The sequence below is a fragment of the Polyodon spathula genome, chromosome 39 (genome assembly GCF_017654505.1).
Source record: "Polyodon spathula isolate WHYD16114869_AA chromosome 39, ASM1765450v1, whole genome shotgun sequence".
Lineage (NCBI taxonomy): Eukaryota > Metazoa > Chordata > Actinopteri > Acipenseriformes > Polyodontidae > Polyodon > Polyodon spathula.
Window position 1 is genome coordinate 510,342 of NC_054572.1, and position 18,132 is coordinate 528,473.

Here is an 18,132-nt window from a genome sequence, read left to right on the forward strand (position 1 = left end):
TACTGTACGATGAGTTAAGACACAGAGGCTAGTTCTATAGCATACACAGTGTTTCCACGAAAGCGCTGCCCTGTGTTTGGGTGAGGAGTGAACTCACCACTGTTCATCCAGAAGATGAGGGGGGGAGGCAGTCCAGGGGGAGGGTTGCAGGGCAGGATGATGGGAGAGCCCTCAGTCACTTCCCGAGGCTCCAGATTCTCTTTGGGCCACAGAGGAGACTCTGAGAGACACACACAATAAGAGGTTAACCCAGCACCGATGTGAAGTGAATATGGAGGGTCTGAGGAGAGCTGGGGTTCTACAACTCTGGTAGGCTCTGTGCGTTCTAATCAAGAGCTATTTGTTTTTTTTTTCTTCCTAAATGATTGACAGGCATTACAAAAACTCTTGCCTGAACATTATCTGTAGATTTGAGGATATCAAAAGAAGGACTAGGCCTACAGTTTTACAGTTTGTGATAAATAATAATAATAATAATAATAATAATAATAATAATAATAATAATAATAATAATAATAATTAGGGGTGTGCTGATACTCATTCTCATAATTGCCTATTTATCAGCAGGTATTAAATAAAACCATTCATTAATGTGTTGATTGCAGCTTTTCTTGGTTTGAAATCAACATATTAATGAATGGATTTGTTTAATGCCTCGATAAATAAGCAATTACGAGACTATCAGCACACCCCTAATAAAATGAATAACACTAATAATAATAATTCCAGGAATCAGTAAGGGGATAGATGGCGTGGTGGCTTCTCACTGGAGACCCGCAGCAGGATCTTGCTGGACAGCGCAGTGCCGTACTCGTTCCGGGCGAAGCACTGGTACTCCCCCTCGTACTCCTCCGGCCGGCCCCCGCTGCGGAAGCCGATCTCCAGCGTGCCGGAGCGGTGCCGCATCGAGACCCGCGGGTCCTTCGCCACATTGAAGACCTTCCCATTCCGCGCCCACGAGAAACTGACAGAGAGATAGTGAGATCAATGCTCAGTGTAGAACTGTCGTGTGGTCAGGTTTCCCTACCTTAATTGCTTAGGCAAATCTTGTCATCATGACAACATGCATTTGGTAAGGGTGTGTGAAAGAGGGATTCAGTAAAAAAAAAAAAAGTACTGTAAAAGCATAGCAAAGTATAATAAAGCATAAGAAAAGCATGGTAAAGCATAGGTAAACCCTGTAAAGCCTAGAGAGGTTTGGTAAAGTATATTTTAAAATATAGCAAACCATGGTAAACTACAGTACTGTAAATGCATACTGTAGTATAACCATGGGAAAAGTTCACTCACTGTGGTGCTGGTAGAAGGGAGGGCCCTCACCTGGGTATGGGGTTCCCCTTGGCTTCACACTCGATAATGATATTGTCTCTGGGGTCCACGATGTAGTGCTTCACTGACTGCTTCGTGATGGTTGGAGGCTGTTTAACTGCACAGGAAAACCCACACCGTTACACACTGTCAAATACCCACTGTACCTGTGACAAGACCCTGCGATCCCCAGCACTGCCACTTATCATTTTAAACACACTCTCAGAGTCCCTATACTCACTTCTCTACAGTCTATTAAACTTGTTTTAATTGAGTTAGCTGGTTCTCAGATCCTCAGTATGGAATTATCTATACTATACTGTAGTGAGTTTGCTGGTTCTCAGATCCTCAGTATGGAATTATCTATACTATACTGTAGTGAGTTTGCTGGTTCTCAGATCCTCAGTATGGAATTATCTATACTATACTGTAGTGAGTTTGCTGGTTCTCAGATTCCCAGTAGTGACTTCTCTACACTAAATGGAAAACCCCAGAGAAGCTGTGATGAGGTGGACTTACTCTCTTGTTGAATTCTTGCTGTTGGGTCCAGAGTTGTCAGATTAAAAAGAGAGACAAGGAGATGGGATTGTTAGTAATATTAGGGATGTCAGGTTCAGAAGTACAGCAAGATTATACACCACATTGAATACTGTTAAAGGATGCAGAGCTGTCACAGATGAGGCGCAATGCTGTAAGTTAGAGATGCTTCATGAAATCTGCATTCTCGTTTCACTTCTGGAACCCTAGTGGTGGAGGCTAGCATGTTTTACATGTATTGAAAGTGGCTGTCTTGGATTCCTTGGTTTTTGCTGTAGGAGGAAGGAGCCAGGAACTGTGCATGAAAATGAAATGAAAACTGAAGTCATCATGGTTTGTGTGTGTGTGTCAAAATGTGAATACTGAGCTTAAGATTTCAATTAGCCTAACCCTAACCCTAACCCTAATTAAAAGAATGCTGTACAGTTTTACATTGGACCGTCCTTCTGCACCAGGTAAAGAGCCTTGCCCATCTTTCTGCACCTATGCCAATTCTTTTTACTAGTTTTTAGAACATTACTTGATAAACAGCTTGATAAACCAGGACTTGGCTTTTTAGAAATCTATACAGTAACATGGATTGATTTACTACAGTGTAATACTAGGAAAGTGTATTTCATTGTTCTGGTATGACTGTCTTCTCTGCTCTAACCTCTGCCCTGAATAGCTTTGCCACAGACAGCAGTGCTCTGCAGGTCTGCTCCCCAGCCTCCCAGCAGGGCCTCCGCCTCACACCAGGCCTCTCATTAACAGGACCTTGGAAACCTGGTTTCTGAGGCCTGCGGGAGACAGCGAGGCTTCCGATACTGACAGGACAGTCAGGCTAATGACTGCCACTGCTGTGGCCGCAAGGGCAGCTCTAGGTCAGCCGGCAGGGGGGGCAGATTGAGAGCCCATGGTAAAATTCTGCTGCACACAATAAAAACGTCTTATGATTGCAACGATGATCCCTAGTGGCATTGTTAAAAAGGATTGAGAAGGCACACACACACACAAGTAAGCAATTAAAGGTATCTTCATTTCCAACTCAAGATCACCATTGTGTTAATTAAGTGTGAAAGATTAGGATATGTGGATATGACCATTAACATACAGTTAAACCCTGCCAGTTCTGTTCTTGACGTAATACTTACGGTCCAGCGGTACTTCGATCCCGCCCACCCCACAGCAAAGCCACAGCAGGAGAGCCACACCCCCCAGAGAGAGCTCCCGCCCCCTAACCAACATCTTCCCCACGACTGGATCAACGCACACCCCTCTTCGTTGCCAACTGGCTGGATCGACTGCTGCCGGCCACGCCCCTCGGATCTGCAAAGAAATACAAAAACAACTTACTGCGTAATTTTAGAAGGCATGGCAATTTGAATGTCAAGTACAACATAAAAAATAAAGTTCTGTATTTTATTAATAAAATATCCATGCCCTGGATATAGAAAGAGACTGATAGATGACCAGCTACATTCTAGCAAAGGTACTTTAAATTGAGACTTGTTGCCACTATTTCAGATTATAGGTGGCCCTATGCACACACCATCCCAACAAACTGCCTCTGCCAGCATATGAAAAAGCTTACTGTGGTATAGCACGGTGAGCGCATTGTAAAAGCCATGGTATACCACAAAGCATGGTAGTAACAGCATTGGAGAACTGTGTGCAAACCTTTAGCAGGCGGTCGACACCCTGGACTGCAAACTAGCAGGATGAGAGAAGCAAGGATACCTCCCTGACTGGCCTAGATTCACAGCTGCTGCAGCTGGAGGTCCCAGGAGGCAGTGCTATAGCAGGCTGTGTGCTGTCAGCGACTGCAGCAAGGAAAACAGCACTGTTCAGCTAAACTGAGAGAACGAGAGAGGGGGAGGACAGAAGACACACACACGCACACGCACACGTGCCCTAATGAACCCAGTCCCTCAGCACCTCTACATACACACGACATGCAGGTGGATCCAACAAGTGCCCTGATGATTCATATTGCCTTGTGTTCTACAAAGCCTTGGGTACAGCACAGATTCAAATGAATATTCAGATATGATACAGCCCCTGCAGCTGGGTAATAAACTTTACAGTTTTACAAGCTGCTGGTGCTTAAAGCAGGCTTGGAGCCTGACCCCTGGCTGACCGATTCAGGCAGCAGGCTGCAGTACAGCTGGGGAGAGGAAGGGGGTGCTGCAGGGCAAAGGCAGCAGGCAGTCCTAGACAGCTCAGCGCCCAGATAATCGCAGATCACAGGGAAGATACCAGAAGAGAGGAACAGAAACAAACCTGACACTAGCACCTCTTTCTCAAAAAGCACACACAGTTCTCTTCAAATGTTTACCAATTCACTCAAATAGTGCTGAGTATCATGTTGATAGCAAATTACAAGGTGTAGTGAAGCACAGTGAATGCACGATAAAACACAAACAAGTAAAGCACAGAGAAGTATGCTAGAGCACATTGGTAAATGCATAGCATTATTATTAATGAAGACATTTCTACAAGATCGATTGAAAAGAAAGCTGTCAAGGTCTTTGTATCAGTGGTAAACACACAACGGACAATGTGACAATATCCTGCAGAGACAAAGTTTGTATCTGCTACAGCAGACCATCAAAGTCACCAAAGCCTTGTTCAACACATTTAATACGAGGAATAATGCAAATATGCAATAATCCGGGAGATCAATGTTTAACATTTCCAGTATCTGAACTTTATATTACTTTCAGTGGCTGGGAGCCCTGGTTGACCAGTCAGTTTGTAGCTGTAGTTTGTTCTGTTGCACCCTGAGAATCTCTTGTAAGGCACTGATTGAAATCTATAAAATCCTAAATGGAACAGATCATGTTAACCCAAGACACTAATTCTAATTAAGCACAGAGAGAAGAACATGAGGGATAAGTCTAGAACAGAAGGTAAGCAGCACAGAGAGTTATAAATGCATGGTTTAGCCTACCAGGTGAAGTAGTTGGATCTAAAACACTGGGAACATTTACAAAAAAAGACTTGATTCTGTGCTTTTAAATTTGATCTCCCCAATAAGGGAGAATGGTGTTGGTGTGTATGTGTGTTTGTGCCTATGCTCCCTCCTGTTCAGTACAGCTCCCCACTGCAGCCTGCAGTTCTCCATCAGTAATGCAGCATTCAAGGTAAGCATAGAGCTAACAGGTGCAATGATTCCCCTCTGCAGCAGGGCCCGGGTGCGCTGGACTGAGCGAAGCCAGCCATGAGACAGGGCAGGAGGAGGGCCAAGCTAAACGTCTGGGATGAAGTCTCTATATTCTATTCTATATAAGTCTATATAAGTCTCGCTATTTACTTCTGAGCCTCATTGCTACCGCACGGCCAATCTGCTAGGGGTGAGCTGGGAATTCAGGATCTGCTGGGGGTGAGCTGGGAATCCAGGATCTGCTGGGGGTGAGCTGGGAATCCAGGATCTGCTGGGGGTGAGCTGGGAATCCAGGATCTGCTGGGGGTGAGCTGGGAATCCAGGATCTGCTGGGGGTGAGCTGGGAATCTCTGCTGGGGGTGAGCTGGGAATTCAGGATCTGCTGGGGGTGAGCTGGGAATCCAGGATCTGCTGGGGGTGAGCTGGGAATCCAGGATCTGCTGGTTCCCAGCTTCTCAGTTCTAACCACTAGACCACACTGCCTCCAGATCATACACATAAGAGAGTCAAGGGCTGAACTGGGATTCATGCTAAGATCTCTCAAGCTCTCATTCTGCTGTTGATCTGCACAGTGATAGCGACACTACTGTGTCGAGCCCTCTTCATACAACTGTACATTCTAGTATTCACAGATATGATAAGGCATGAAAGGTGAACAGAGGGACAGTCAAGCAGTGACACGATTAACAATCATGGCAGTCTCAACCCCCCACACCCCCAGGCATTGACTGCCCATCTGTTGACAATCTCAACCCCCCCCATGGGGAAAGAGGCACACCTCCCACACTAATCCTTCTGCTCCGGCTGTCACTCAAATCACAGTGAAAGCAAAACAATCGCCACCTCTTTCAGAGACTGCAGAGACACAGAACAGGGACAGAGCCACCACAGGACAGGAGGCAAGGATGACAGAACACTTGAAATGGAAGCTGTCCCACCATAGTGTAGGATAACACCAAGAAGAGAGACTGAAATATCAGCAGGACCGGGGCTGGACTGTGAATTTGTAAAACAGCACTAAAGTGCTCCAAATAAAATTGAATGAATGCATCTGTACAAAACTCTGAGGGCAACGTAGAGGCCTGGGAAGTTCACTTTGTACTATTGTTGCTTAGATTTGAAAAGAACATTATGTCACAAAAAAAGATATGGTCTCTGTCTGAAAATGATATACGTTGGCTTAAATGTAATCAGTTCAGTGATATTTCAGTATCAGGTCCCTTGAAAAAACACTGTGGTGGTAAAGGCAGGGGTTAAAGGGTTAAGCAAATTCCATTTTCAGTTCAAGATGGCTGCCTAGCTGGCTGTCTCCCTGGGCAGTTGTCTTTCTGGGTCAGTGAGGGACACGTCAAGAAGCCTGTATCCACGCTGTGTGACATTCAAGGGAGGGGGCTGCTGCAGACACTTGAAGTCTCTTCATGTTTTCCCTGCTGTTTATCTCCCACCCTTCTCCTTTCTCTTGTTTCAATTCAAAAAACACTCCAACAAAAATTATGAGATACAAGAATTCCAGCTAGCGCCTTCATCAGTCTTAAATGGCTCAGCTTGTTTTCTCTATAATACCTGTATACAAAGGTTTTTACAGTAAAATGTAAAAGCAAAGGGTTTAAACCAGAATCAAGTCATGTGGGTGAATGTTTCTTCATGCGTGTAATGAAGGCATTACCTGTAAAATGTGCATGCGTGCCTTGTGTATTATTAAAGCTGGACGAATGTGCAAAACCAGCATATTAACGCACAGGCAAGCATGACAAAGCACTGGTAATTATGTATAAGCATCAAATCACGGGCTAAACTTGTATCTTTTATTCAGGGAACGAGTGCTTTAAGGCTCTGCCACCAATCTGAGTCACGGGGGCTGTTAAGGATCTTGACGTTCCTGATATCCACCCCCATCCCCTGCAGGGCTGACAGGAGCAGTCCTGGTGTGACTTTACCAGGAGCTGTCCCAGCTGCCACTCCAGAGTGCCCCAGAAGCCTGGGCTGCAGCACAGGGAACTGAGCTGTCCTGTACGAGGTGGGTCTCTGTGGAGGTGGGGTCGCCCTATTAAAAATACTGGTCTAGTGCCTGTTAGGACAGCTAGACACAAACACAATCACAGTGATAAATCACACCCTGTAAAACATTTAAATTCAATTTGTGAGGATGATTTCTACAAACTCAAAACTAAAAACACTACCAGCAAACACTACGCAGCACACGCACCCTCGCCAAGAATCTTACACATTCAGGGGTTCTACCATGAGAAAGTACCCAGTATGTAAAGAATGGAATAATGAAAGGTCTACTGTAGACGCAATTGGATTGGTACAGTCAATATCTACAAGCATCTCCACTACACATTATCTCTGCTGGGGGGATTATAATTACATACTGCTAGCATTGAAATACATACAATGGGTACCCTTCAGAACACCCATTCATAATACATTCATGTTAATGCATTTCTTTTTACTATGAACCATGCTGCTGTATCTAGTACTAGTGTGTTGCTGCACCAGGGAACCTGTTCAATATTCTCCCAGAGCCATTGCAGCTAATACTCTGAGCTGATAAAGTGTCTGCTAGAATTTCTTCTTCAAGATAATGCACAGGGTTATAATAGGATCTTAGGGACAACAATCCATCCACTCTGGAGTGGGGGAGTATTAAAATCTGAGTGGTGAAGGGATGCTGCAGTCCACATTGATAAAGCTATGCTATCCTGCATTAGGATTACCAGACTAACTCTCTAGAAGTACACAAAGCCAGGCTGACACAACCCTAACTTGGTTAAAAGCAAACAGCTGCCTGAAGTGGAAGCAAACAAAGCTTTCCTTTAACTATGCAATAGAGCAACTGCATTTCATGACCTGGTCCAGGCTTGACCCCTGTAGCAGATTGCATAAATGTTTGTCTGCTTGACTTAGTTTCCTCTAAGTTTTGCCTTGGTACAACTTGTTGTGTTGTCACTGTGGGCCGATGATGTCCGTCACTCATCGTTCGTTTCTTAACTCAGACGGTGCAGCTGTCAGTCAGTGGTCTCCGTAGCGACAGCTCCCTAGCACCCAGACCCCTCAGCACCAAGCTTCTGTTCTATAAATACGCCCGTGAGAATCACACAGCATTAGTCACCTCCGTCAGCCCTCAGCTCTCAGACACCAGACATTTCCCACCACAGGGGCTGACAGAGGCACAGTACCCAACAAAACAGGCTTGTTACAGGGGGAGCTATCCTAAACACCCCCCCTGTGTGCTCCATTATACTGGTAAACTATAGTGAGAGCCTATACCCTGCTCACAGACAAGCCACAGATAGTAATTACCCTAACCCTAAACCAAAAGCATCAATTAGCATTGGGTTCAATTTAAATTACCTCTATATTATTGTCTTCCATAATAACTTGCTCATGAAAGGGATATACAAGGATAGTACAGGCTGTGGTAATGTGCGCTTTTCTAAATTGCCCTGCAAGCATGCCTCAAGCCTGCCCTAGACTGGCAGGTCCAGTTTCTCTTAGAGGGAGGGTGCAGTTCAGTCTCCATGCCTCAAGCCTGCCGTGGACTGGTATGAACACCCTTTCTCTTAGGGGGCGAGGGAACATTTCAGTCTCCATGCCTCAAGCCTACCCTGGGCTGGGGGGAACACCCTTTCTCCATGCTTCAGGCATTGCAGTTTGCATTGTTATAACATAAAGCTGTACATTTTCACATCCTAACAAAATATATATAAAAACAAAATCCTTACCAAAAATTCAGGGTGATGTGCAGATAAGTTTTGAACAGTTTCCTTCGTTAATGTCACCTGGAATAACAGAAATACATACTTAATTGATAAAAAAAAAAAAAAAAAAAAAACTGTACAGTTTATGATAGGGCATTTTAATACATGCAGCAGCTGATCGGTTTATTGGAGCTGAGGGAGAGATCAACAGGTGTATTGTGTTTAATGCCCAGCAGGGGGAGCACCTGTGGTTTAGATTACTATTACACACATGGAAAGATACAATGGGTTTTTATACATACAAAGATTCCTATTTAATATTACAAAACGTGGAGGAAACAAATTGAAGCATTCAGGTCCATTTTCATTCCGCATCCACAGTGTGTAATGGTGCCTGAGGATCTCAGATACTTGGCTGCGTTGCTTACTTTCCAATGCCTTTGGCTGTGGTTTTGAGCTCTGTGTTGCTTTGTTCTACAATGCGACTATAAAACACAGCATTGTGTAAAGCTCAGTGGTTGGCAATACCACATAATAGGAGACTGTCTCGTTAGAACTAAAACCAACAGTTTACTGTCCTCCTCGAGGAGCTGTGACCTTAGCTCTCAAATGCACAACAATCTTTGCGTTCCAAAAGTTGAATGGAGATTTTGCAATAGGGGCCAGTGTAGAGTTGTTGTGAAATAATTGTTTTCTTAATAATCTGTTTGCTCGTTACTTTAAATGGACATTACAGGAGAATGACCCACACTTATTCAACACAAGCTGAAAATGCCAACTTTCCCTAAGAGCATGCCATGCATGAAAATACAGGGATTAAGAGTAAATTCTGCATCGTTGCTAAAAGCTCTCGCCTTTCCCTTTGTGTCATGTATTACTGCTGGCAGGATACCAACAAGCAGCTCTGAAATCCACTACAGCGCCCCCTGCTGACAGCACAGTGCCATTACCACCAGAAGAAAACCTGGTACCCCGACAGTTCAGTCTAAAATGCTAACGCAGTTCTTCCACGTCACTAAGTGATATAACCACACTCACCTTGTCCTCTTTAAAAACCACCAGACCGCAGAGCTGCCTTTAATTTATTAGCAAAGATGAGCTCATGTTTTAGTTTTTTGCAATGGCATGCCCTCCCCACGGCGTGCTCGCTGACACTTCTCCCCGCTTTGCACAGGCCCCTCATTGTTCAAACTGTTTCCGCACAATGACCCTGCGAGCCAAAACACAGGGCTCCTCTTCAAACGAAAGTCTGCGTCACTCGAGAGCCCGAAAGACAAGACTGAAATCAAACCCTTCAGAGTGTGCAAACAAAATCAAAACCAGCTGCCTTTGACAACTCAAACAGCATTGCCGTCAGTGCTGGGAATGTCTGAACCTCTCTGTGTTCCTCTTCTACACACTGGCTTTGACACCCTCCGCTTCACTGTTGCTTCTGAGTCTGCTTCTCCTGATCAGTAATCTTTGATATATAATACATGTCGGGGATTCATTCACACAGATGGCTGAACTACCTATTGTAGGGTTTCTGTTTTCTTTTTTTTTGTCCGACCCTTGACGGTGCCATCTACTGCCAACCCTGGAAGAGAGTCGCAGCCTGCTACTGTCCTCAACCTCTGCTTCGCCAATCAGAGTGACATGGCAGTGTGACATCATACTGGCATTCAGCAGGAGGCCTGTGTTTACACGTTTCAGCAGTTCAGCATCTAGCGAACAGGACGTACCCAACCAAACAGTCCGGCATTGTCTTGCAATGAGGGGTGACACACGAGGCTGAAAACAATAGCATCATTCTACCACGTTCATTGATGATATAACGACAAGCAGAGCTGCTTAAAGTCGCTGCAAACGCCAGAGGTCTTCCGCTGCCTTTTTAACTGACCCTGTCCCCACGTCTGCCGGGTACACTTGTCTGTCCAGCTTGTCAGCAGTTTCAAGATAACAATCCTATCCAGATCCAGATATATTTTTACTGATATGTACTACATCCCCCTTAAAAACTGTTTTTAAAAGGTCTAATGTTATTTTGAATAGCACACAGTGCCACCTACGGCTAAACGCTGTAACTACTGTTAGGGGTTTTAGCACACAATCGGGAACATTCAATTCAACTAAACAGTAGCGGATCCAAATATGGCCACTGATAAAGAATTAGCTAAGGGACAATGCTGTGAAAATCAAACTTCAACAGTACAAGTTTATAACTCTACCCCTGTCTGTTAAACTTTAAAGATGAGGGCTTTCTTTAGATTTGCCGCTGTTTAGATCAGTAAAATAGACCCCAGTGTCTGTGGGTGGACAGAAGCTGTAACTGTACCAAATATCTTAAAAGGAAATCTGCATTTCCCCCAAAGAAATCGCTGCACAGCCACAGAGAAAGCTCACACCTTATCAAACAGTGCGAGAGAAAGAAAGGGGAGTTTCTGTTGTTTTCTCAGAAATGAGATGTAAATGTCAATGGATCTGTCCTGACTACAAAATAAAATGAATATCCTTCAATTCCCACCTAAGCTATCTTGAGAAAGTGGCACTAACTAGAAAAGAGGCATTAATCCGAATAGGGGCAGGCATCACTGTCTTCTGTCACTTTGAATTCAACAGTACTGGCACAGAGCCCAATTATCTGTGAAAAAACACTTACTTCAGCTGCACCCGCCCACAGCACAGCGCCAGTGACTTGCCTGGATTGTAGAGACCGCACAATCAGCCAATAGACTGCAGGAAGCACCCAGGCAATCACCTATTTGGCTTGTGAATCAGCTAATTAAAAGAGGGCATATTTTATGTCTAATGTACGGGGTTAAATTATTTGAGCTGGCATTGGATTTGGCAGTGTTTTTGATCCTTCCCCAGTCAGTGTGTTATCAAAGTTGTTTGGGATTTTTTTTTTTGCATTTTTATGAGGAAAACACCATTAAAGATTTATTGGTGAGCAGTCAAGCCTTTTAAAATTGAACATTTTCATTAATGCACTTTTCTATCTATCCAATTACTGCAATTCTCCATATTCAATACATCTACACATACCGCATAACATGAACAAAAAACAGCATTTTCCCCATTCAGCATAAAATATTACCGAATGCAAGATGCATCCAGAATGAACATAATGCACACTAATAATGCATAAACTCACAAAGCTGTCAGCTAGTCAAACACATTGGGATTCTCACAGCCTAGCCACACTACCTAAATAATGTGCAATAAACACACGTTAAAGCCACATGATTGTCATTCACTTCATTTATCCCTGTGGATAATATAGTTAGTGTGAATAGAGTATTACTCAACCTTTGTTATTGGTCACTATCAAGCTTACCTAACATCTGACATCTATCAATTACCTGTCTAATGCATGAGTATAATGATGGATAACGGACTCAGAGATAAATGGATCAAGGGATGAGTGACTGGGAAACATTAACAGCGTTGTAATATGCATTATTCCAGCTGTGACGTTTGTGGGGTGGGGGCCGGGCAGAGCTGTAATCCCCCCCCCCCCTCCCCCACTGTCTCCACAGAGATGACCTCTTTGCTTTTCTTATGTTTTCTGGACATCAGCTGGAGGTTCACTAAAAGCTAATTCCAGCTCCCTTCTACAGTGCCTCTGTGAATTGGACACTGTCTCAATTAAACTAATTTGGTTACTTTATTTCCAATGGCTTTGCTGTATGTGTATTATTGTAATTGGGCATTTTGTGTCACACTCTGATCTGTGTCTCCCATTTAAAAATGTTTCATTATAAAACGTACAAATGGGAAATTCTCTCTTACAACAGAATCCCGGTACTGGAGAAGGGGAAGGGGGGTTTATGGACAGAACCCCTAGAGCCTCAGACCCCAGGGTGGGTCCTGAGAAGGTGAGATCTGAGGGAGGTGTAGAGAGCTGGGAGTTGACAGGAGCAGTCGCTCGCTGTTGCAGAATGACCTACTTTAAGAAGGAGGTTGAAAGACAGGATGCAGGAGATGCTGATGCAGAGAAGAGGCACGAGGGTCTCTTAATGCATCTTCTTTTCATTAACAGAATGCTCTGAAAATACCTGCCTAATAGTCATGTGGTTAAACTATTATGAAACTGAATTGAGTAACTGAGAGTGTGTGTGTGTGTGTGTGTGTGTGTGTGTGTGTGTGTGTGTGTGTGTGAAAAGGATGGCGTGTGAATCCTTAATTATCGACGCCTGGGCTATTACTGATTGTAAGGTCATTAACACTGAATTATGGTCTTTATTTGGCGGAAATTCTAGGAACTTCACAATGGGGGAGGGGCGGGGCTTGCAGGAAAGTTTTACATATAACGGTATTTTCAATTGGTCTGCCTGATACTACAGTCTTTAATAATTAAATTTAATTCTGAACATTTACAGCCATTGTATACTTAGGTATTCTATAACATAAGTATCCTAAAATATTCATGACCTCAGCTCCCCCCCACCACCTCTTAGAAGCTGTCTGCAGTCCTGACTCCCTCTTAAACCCCCCCACAGCACCACTCTGGCCTCCTTTCTCTCACTCTAACTTCGGGCATCATGACAAGTGGTTAAAAGTCCTGCTTGCGGCGGCTCTAGTCTCCTACACTGCTGCCAACATGCACTCACAGATCAGGCGCAAGAATCTTGACAGGTCCTCGCCTCTGTCATGCTGCAATGACTCAGTAAAACTGGACTTAACCCTTCCAGCTCCACCCAGAACTACAACACAGGATTAAACAGCAGCACTCATTAATCTGCAGGCCTCCAGCATCTGCAACATGTGTCCATTAAACACAGCACCACTGTGCTGTGTAAGATTCCTGGTGCTGAAGCATGCCCTGGATTTGCATAAGTCTGTACAGAACTCAAGTTTAAGTGCTTGTTGTCAAGTTTGCAAACGTATCAATGTTGGGCTTAGCCCTGAGCTGCAAAATCAACAATCTGAAAAATTACATTTTAAACAAAAGCACCCATCTATATCATCTATCAATAAAGCGTCAATCAGCAAGCATAAAAACCCACCACTGGATGCAAATGACAAACGACAAATACTGCAATGAACATTGCTTCAGGAATGCCAGACTTGCACACAAGATACATCCTTGATAAACAACGGACCCAAATACCACTCAGACATAACAAAAGACACACACACACACACACACACTCACACACACACACACACACACACACACACTCAGCTATTGACCTCTCTCCTTCGCCATCACCACTCTTATCCAGTCACAATGATCTGCTTGCCAGTTGCCTTGGCAACACCAGTTGGGGTATTAAAAGTCCCAGAGGGTTTGTATATGCTGGCGGGGGTGGGGGGGCACGTGTAGATCCCCATTATTCAAGCAGGCAGAAGGATGCAATCAGGAGAGGCAGGCAATGGGCTTTTAACCAGCGAGATACAGCTACATATCATACAACTGAGGAGATAAAACGTTATTGTTCAGCCTGCAAGACAAGACCATAGAGAGATACATAAATACCTGTCTCAGGGGAATTAGAGACAAAATTAAACACAGATAAGAGAATGGGGAAGAGAGCGGCTAAATGTGACTTCGTTTAAATCAATGCTGAAGAGTTTTCTGAAACGGAAGCGATTTATTACCAGGTGATGCTCTGGGTGACAGTCAACTTTGTGTCTTAATTAAAAAAAAAATGTCTTAATCATTTTCTTTCTTATAGTCATTATTACTATTAGAATAAAAAAAATAACGTCTTTTAAAAAAAAAAAAGTAAAGAAAAAAAGCAATTTGTAAAATATGAACACCCCCCACTTTCCCACACCCTAAATATTTCCCTTCCCCTAAATATTGCCATATGTTTATTATAAAGTCCAGATAGGAGGGTGAGGCAAGCTCAGCGCTGTATACTGCAAATTAAAAAGAAACAGTCGGTTACAAATGTAGACGATGTTGATTTGTTGAAGGCTGGTTAACCCCTTTGTCATGCAGTCTCCTGTAGACACAGGAACTGCTGCTGGGGCTCATTTGTCTGGCTCAGTCCACCTGCCTGTGGTTTCCATGGTGATTAACAACATTCCGTGGCTCCCATCAGCTCTTGGCAAGCTGCCCTCCCCCTCCCACCCCCAGGAGGTAGCCAGCTTTACCAAGACAAAGGGACGCGAGACGTAACTGGTGCAGAGCCACGAACGGGAGGCGGGGAGTAACAGTAACACATTCCCTCTGGGCTTTGAGAGAAGGCAATGGGTATAGTGTGACAAATGGGTTAATTAGACCCTGAAAAAATGTACCTTACAGTTACCGGGACAGAAATAAAACTCCCATTGCTTAGCTGTTTCAGCCACTTCCCATTTTACCTTGAGTTGAATTGACAGGTATAAATGAAGTAACAATCGATTCATAGAACCGGAGGAGGGTTCTTGAACTAGCTGGGGTTGAACCTGGAATGAGTTGCTGGGTCACCTGGATCATGGCTGGATATTAAAAGCAATAGTCTAAGCTACAAGATCCATCTTGTCAGTGAGATCTATAACTGCAAAACGAGGCATGACTAGTGAAAGACATTCATTTATCAACATGGGGGTACAAGCGTTTTATGCTTGACTGAGAAATGATATGTCAGCCCCTTCGTGACTGAATACTGAAGGCAGAAGCACAAGCTACAAAATGTGGTTTCAAAATGATAAATCACACATTTAATTGAGATGAACTTCAGCTCTGAATTAGAAAACACGAACTAACTAAAAGGTGGTGTGTTCCAATCCGGTTTTCTTCAGGTGATTCCAAAATGTGCACTATTATGATCCTGAGGAAGACTTGTCTGAACGACTCCATAAAGATGCACATTAGACAATTACCAGGACTGTGTAACAATTCCTTTCACGGTAACCTTTGTAACACTGCTAATGCCTCCAAAAACAGGCACTATTTTTCCACTACTCACACATTAAATCTCCCATCTCCTCTTAACCAGCTCCGTGCAATGTGCCCAGGACACAAGAAGTCACATCGGAACCACTGTCTAGCCTGCGGGCTTGTCATATCAGTGAAGATTCATCTCTACAGAGACAGAAAGCTATCTCCTTACTTAGACTTACTAAAAATACATGCAGCCTCAGCTTTGTACTGTGCAGAAGTACAGGTGTACCCTTCATTAATGCTGCTCAATGTACCACCTGCAAGCCACCCAGACATTGTCTTTCTTCTGGATGTCTTTGCAATCACATAATAATGGATACTGCTGCACCTCATAAATTAACTTTCCGTCGTCCATGATTAACTTCTTTTGAGGCGTGACGTGTTTTGAGGCATGTGTTTGACGTGTGTCAAGGTTGTTAACCTTGCTTCTGATTGGTCAGTTTCATTCCAGTCACATGAGGAAAATAACAAAATAGAAACAGGTTCTATTTTAGCGACGCATAATTTTCTCAAGGAGACGTCCCTTGCGTCACCCGCTGCTGGTGTGGATACTCCAGTGACTTCTAAATTATTCGCTCTGGTCACTCACATTCAGTGTGGATGCAGCTTTAGTGTCAGGACCATGTAGTGATCTGTCACACAGCAAACCAGCTTCCTTTTATCCTGCAGGCACTAGACGATGCTGGCGCTTACTAAAAGAAAGACACCTTGGCTGATTTAGCTCGCATTCGGGGGGTAATTTGCAAATAAAAAGGTACCGGATCTTATCATTAAGGAAGAGGGGTAGCATGTTGGTTTCTTGACCTGATGGACTGCTCTTGATTTTCAGCAGCTCCCATATACGCTTCATGCATGTGGACCGGGGTTTCGTGTCTTATTGTTGGCATTGGGAGCTGCTTGCCAACCTTTGCCCTGCCGTGTTTTAACATAATCTTCAGGTTTGAGCCATACTAGTGGCGGGCCGACTAGTCCAATGAACAGGAGCTTTGACCTTTTGGGATGTAAAACAATTACTCATTACTGTAAAATTACTGTAACTCAGACTAATCACTGCAATAAAAACATTACCAATCGTTGCAAACATCAAACATAAAAAGATATCTTAAAGATAAAAAATAAAATGTAATTTGAAGCTACATAGAAAAATATAATTAAATAATTTTAAATGGCCCAAGGCTGGAGGCACTTGAAGCTGGGCAACCCCAAAGAATTATTGTCATTTTGTCTGAACAAACTGGAGGAAAGGGACAGACTTCAGGAGATCAACTGCCTTTCCTGTGTTATTAATGGATACTGGAGAATAAGACATTAGATGCAACTCCCTTAAAGGACTGACAGACAGACGGTGGTGATTGATCAATACATTGATGACAATGGACAACAACACACTGCATCAATCAACAGTGCTCGTTACTAGACTCAACTAACATTTACAATCAGTGAGCGCTTGACCATTGAGATAACCTTTAAGAGCCGTCATTTAACCATCTCTTAGAACCATAAGAAAAAAGATGTCCCAGTAGAATACTGCTGTTCCAACAAAGAACGACTGAGAAAAAATACAACCATTCCTTTCCAAACAAAAACACGACACAGACAGTACAGAAACGTGATCTTATTTAACAACAAAAACGGTACGGAATATTTAATTTATGGCATTAACAATAATAAAAAAAAAAAAAAAAAAAAAATAATAATAATAATAATAATAATAATAATAATAATATCCACAGTCTTAAAAGTAAATACCAGACCTTTTTTATTTTAAACGTCTAACAACGATCAATCATGTTTAATGTTAGCATTTCAAAACACCTCAACAGATACATCAATAACAGTGACGGTTTTTGCTATTTGATCTCTCTGTCTGCCACACGATACAAAATGATGTGTTACAAAGGGACTTGCACATGTAAACAGACACGCTGTCTCACACGCAAGGAAACAAACACTCTCCATATGAACCACATCTCTTGCCAACAATAAACTTTGTATTAATATTAACACAAGCCATTCCATGCGAGTGAAGAAAAACAATAGAAGCATACCGCTTGTTTGTTTTAGGTTAAAAACATTTCTGCCCGGGGTTGAACCATCTTCAGCTGGAGAAATCCATCCAAATGTACTGAAAAGGCAGTAATAACTGTCCTTAATAATTCTTCTGATCACTCAGCATCCAAGTATTGGGCTGTGTCTTCTTGTAAAGAAGCGAGACCCTGTTTGTTCGAATCTAGATGATGCTGTCAGTCAGTGGGACACTATATCTTGTTTTATCTATCTATCACCTCTGTGTCTCTCTGTTATGTTACACACATACACCAACACTGTCTCTCTCTCTCTCTCTCTCTCTCTCTCTCTCTGGCTCACTGTCCCTCTGTCCCACCCCACCACCTCATGAATAATGAATGAGCTCCAGCCTTCCGCACACAAAGGCAGACCATGTAGACGCTGGCCCCTCCCCAGTTCCAAGAAGGAAGCAAGGTGCCAGGAGGATCACGCTGCTTCTCTTAGTCCTCCAATAGCACAGGGCATGTCACAGCACCCGGCTTGACCCCTTCACCTCCAACCATTTTCTTGCGTGT

At 43.5% G+C, this 18,132-nt stretch overlaps 1 protein-coding gene across 35 annotated transcripts in view; it reads right to left on the minus strand.

Moving 5' to 3' along the window:
• The window catches only part of nfasca (neurofascin homolog (chicken) a), a 47,758-nt gene extending 29,877 nt beyond the window's left edge, over nucleotides 1-17,881 (minus strand). For 16 of the 35 annotated variants that reach the window (XM_041236033.1, XM_041236026.1, XM_041236027.1 and 13 more), the window contains exons 1-7: nucleotides 9,733-10,313; nucleotides 8,719-8,775; nucleotides 2,979-3,153; nucleotides 1,828-1,845; nucleotides 1,321-1,426; nucleotides 768-964; nucleotides 98-220 (exon numbers count right to left, since the gene is read on the minus strand). In XM_041236033.1, the coding sequence (XP_041091967.1) occupies nucleotides 98-220; nucleotides 768-964; nucleotides 1,321-1,426; nucleotides 1,828-1,845; nucleotides 2,979-3,072 (538 nt within the window). In that variant the 5' untranslated portion in view covers nucleotides 3,073-3,153; nucleotides 8,719-8,775; nucleotides 9,733-10,313. Of the gene's footprint in view, nucleotides 1-97; nucleotides 221-767; nucleotides 965-1,320; nucleotides 1,427-1,827; nucleotides 1,846-2,978; nucleotides 3,154-8,718; nucleotides 8,776-9,732; nucleotides 10,315-17,598 lie in introns of those variants that run through there. The other 19 variants (XM_041236048.1, XM_041236037.1, XM_041236046.1 and 16 more) reach the window with 10 other exon arrangements.
• Between the last annotated feature and the right edge of the window lie 251 nt (nucleotides 17,882-18,132).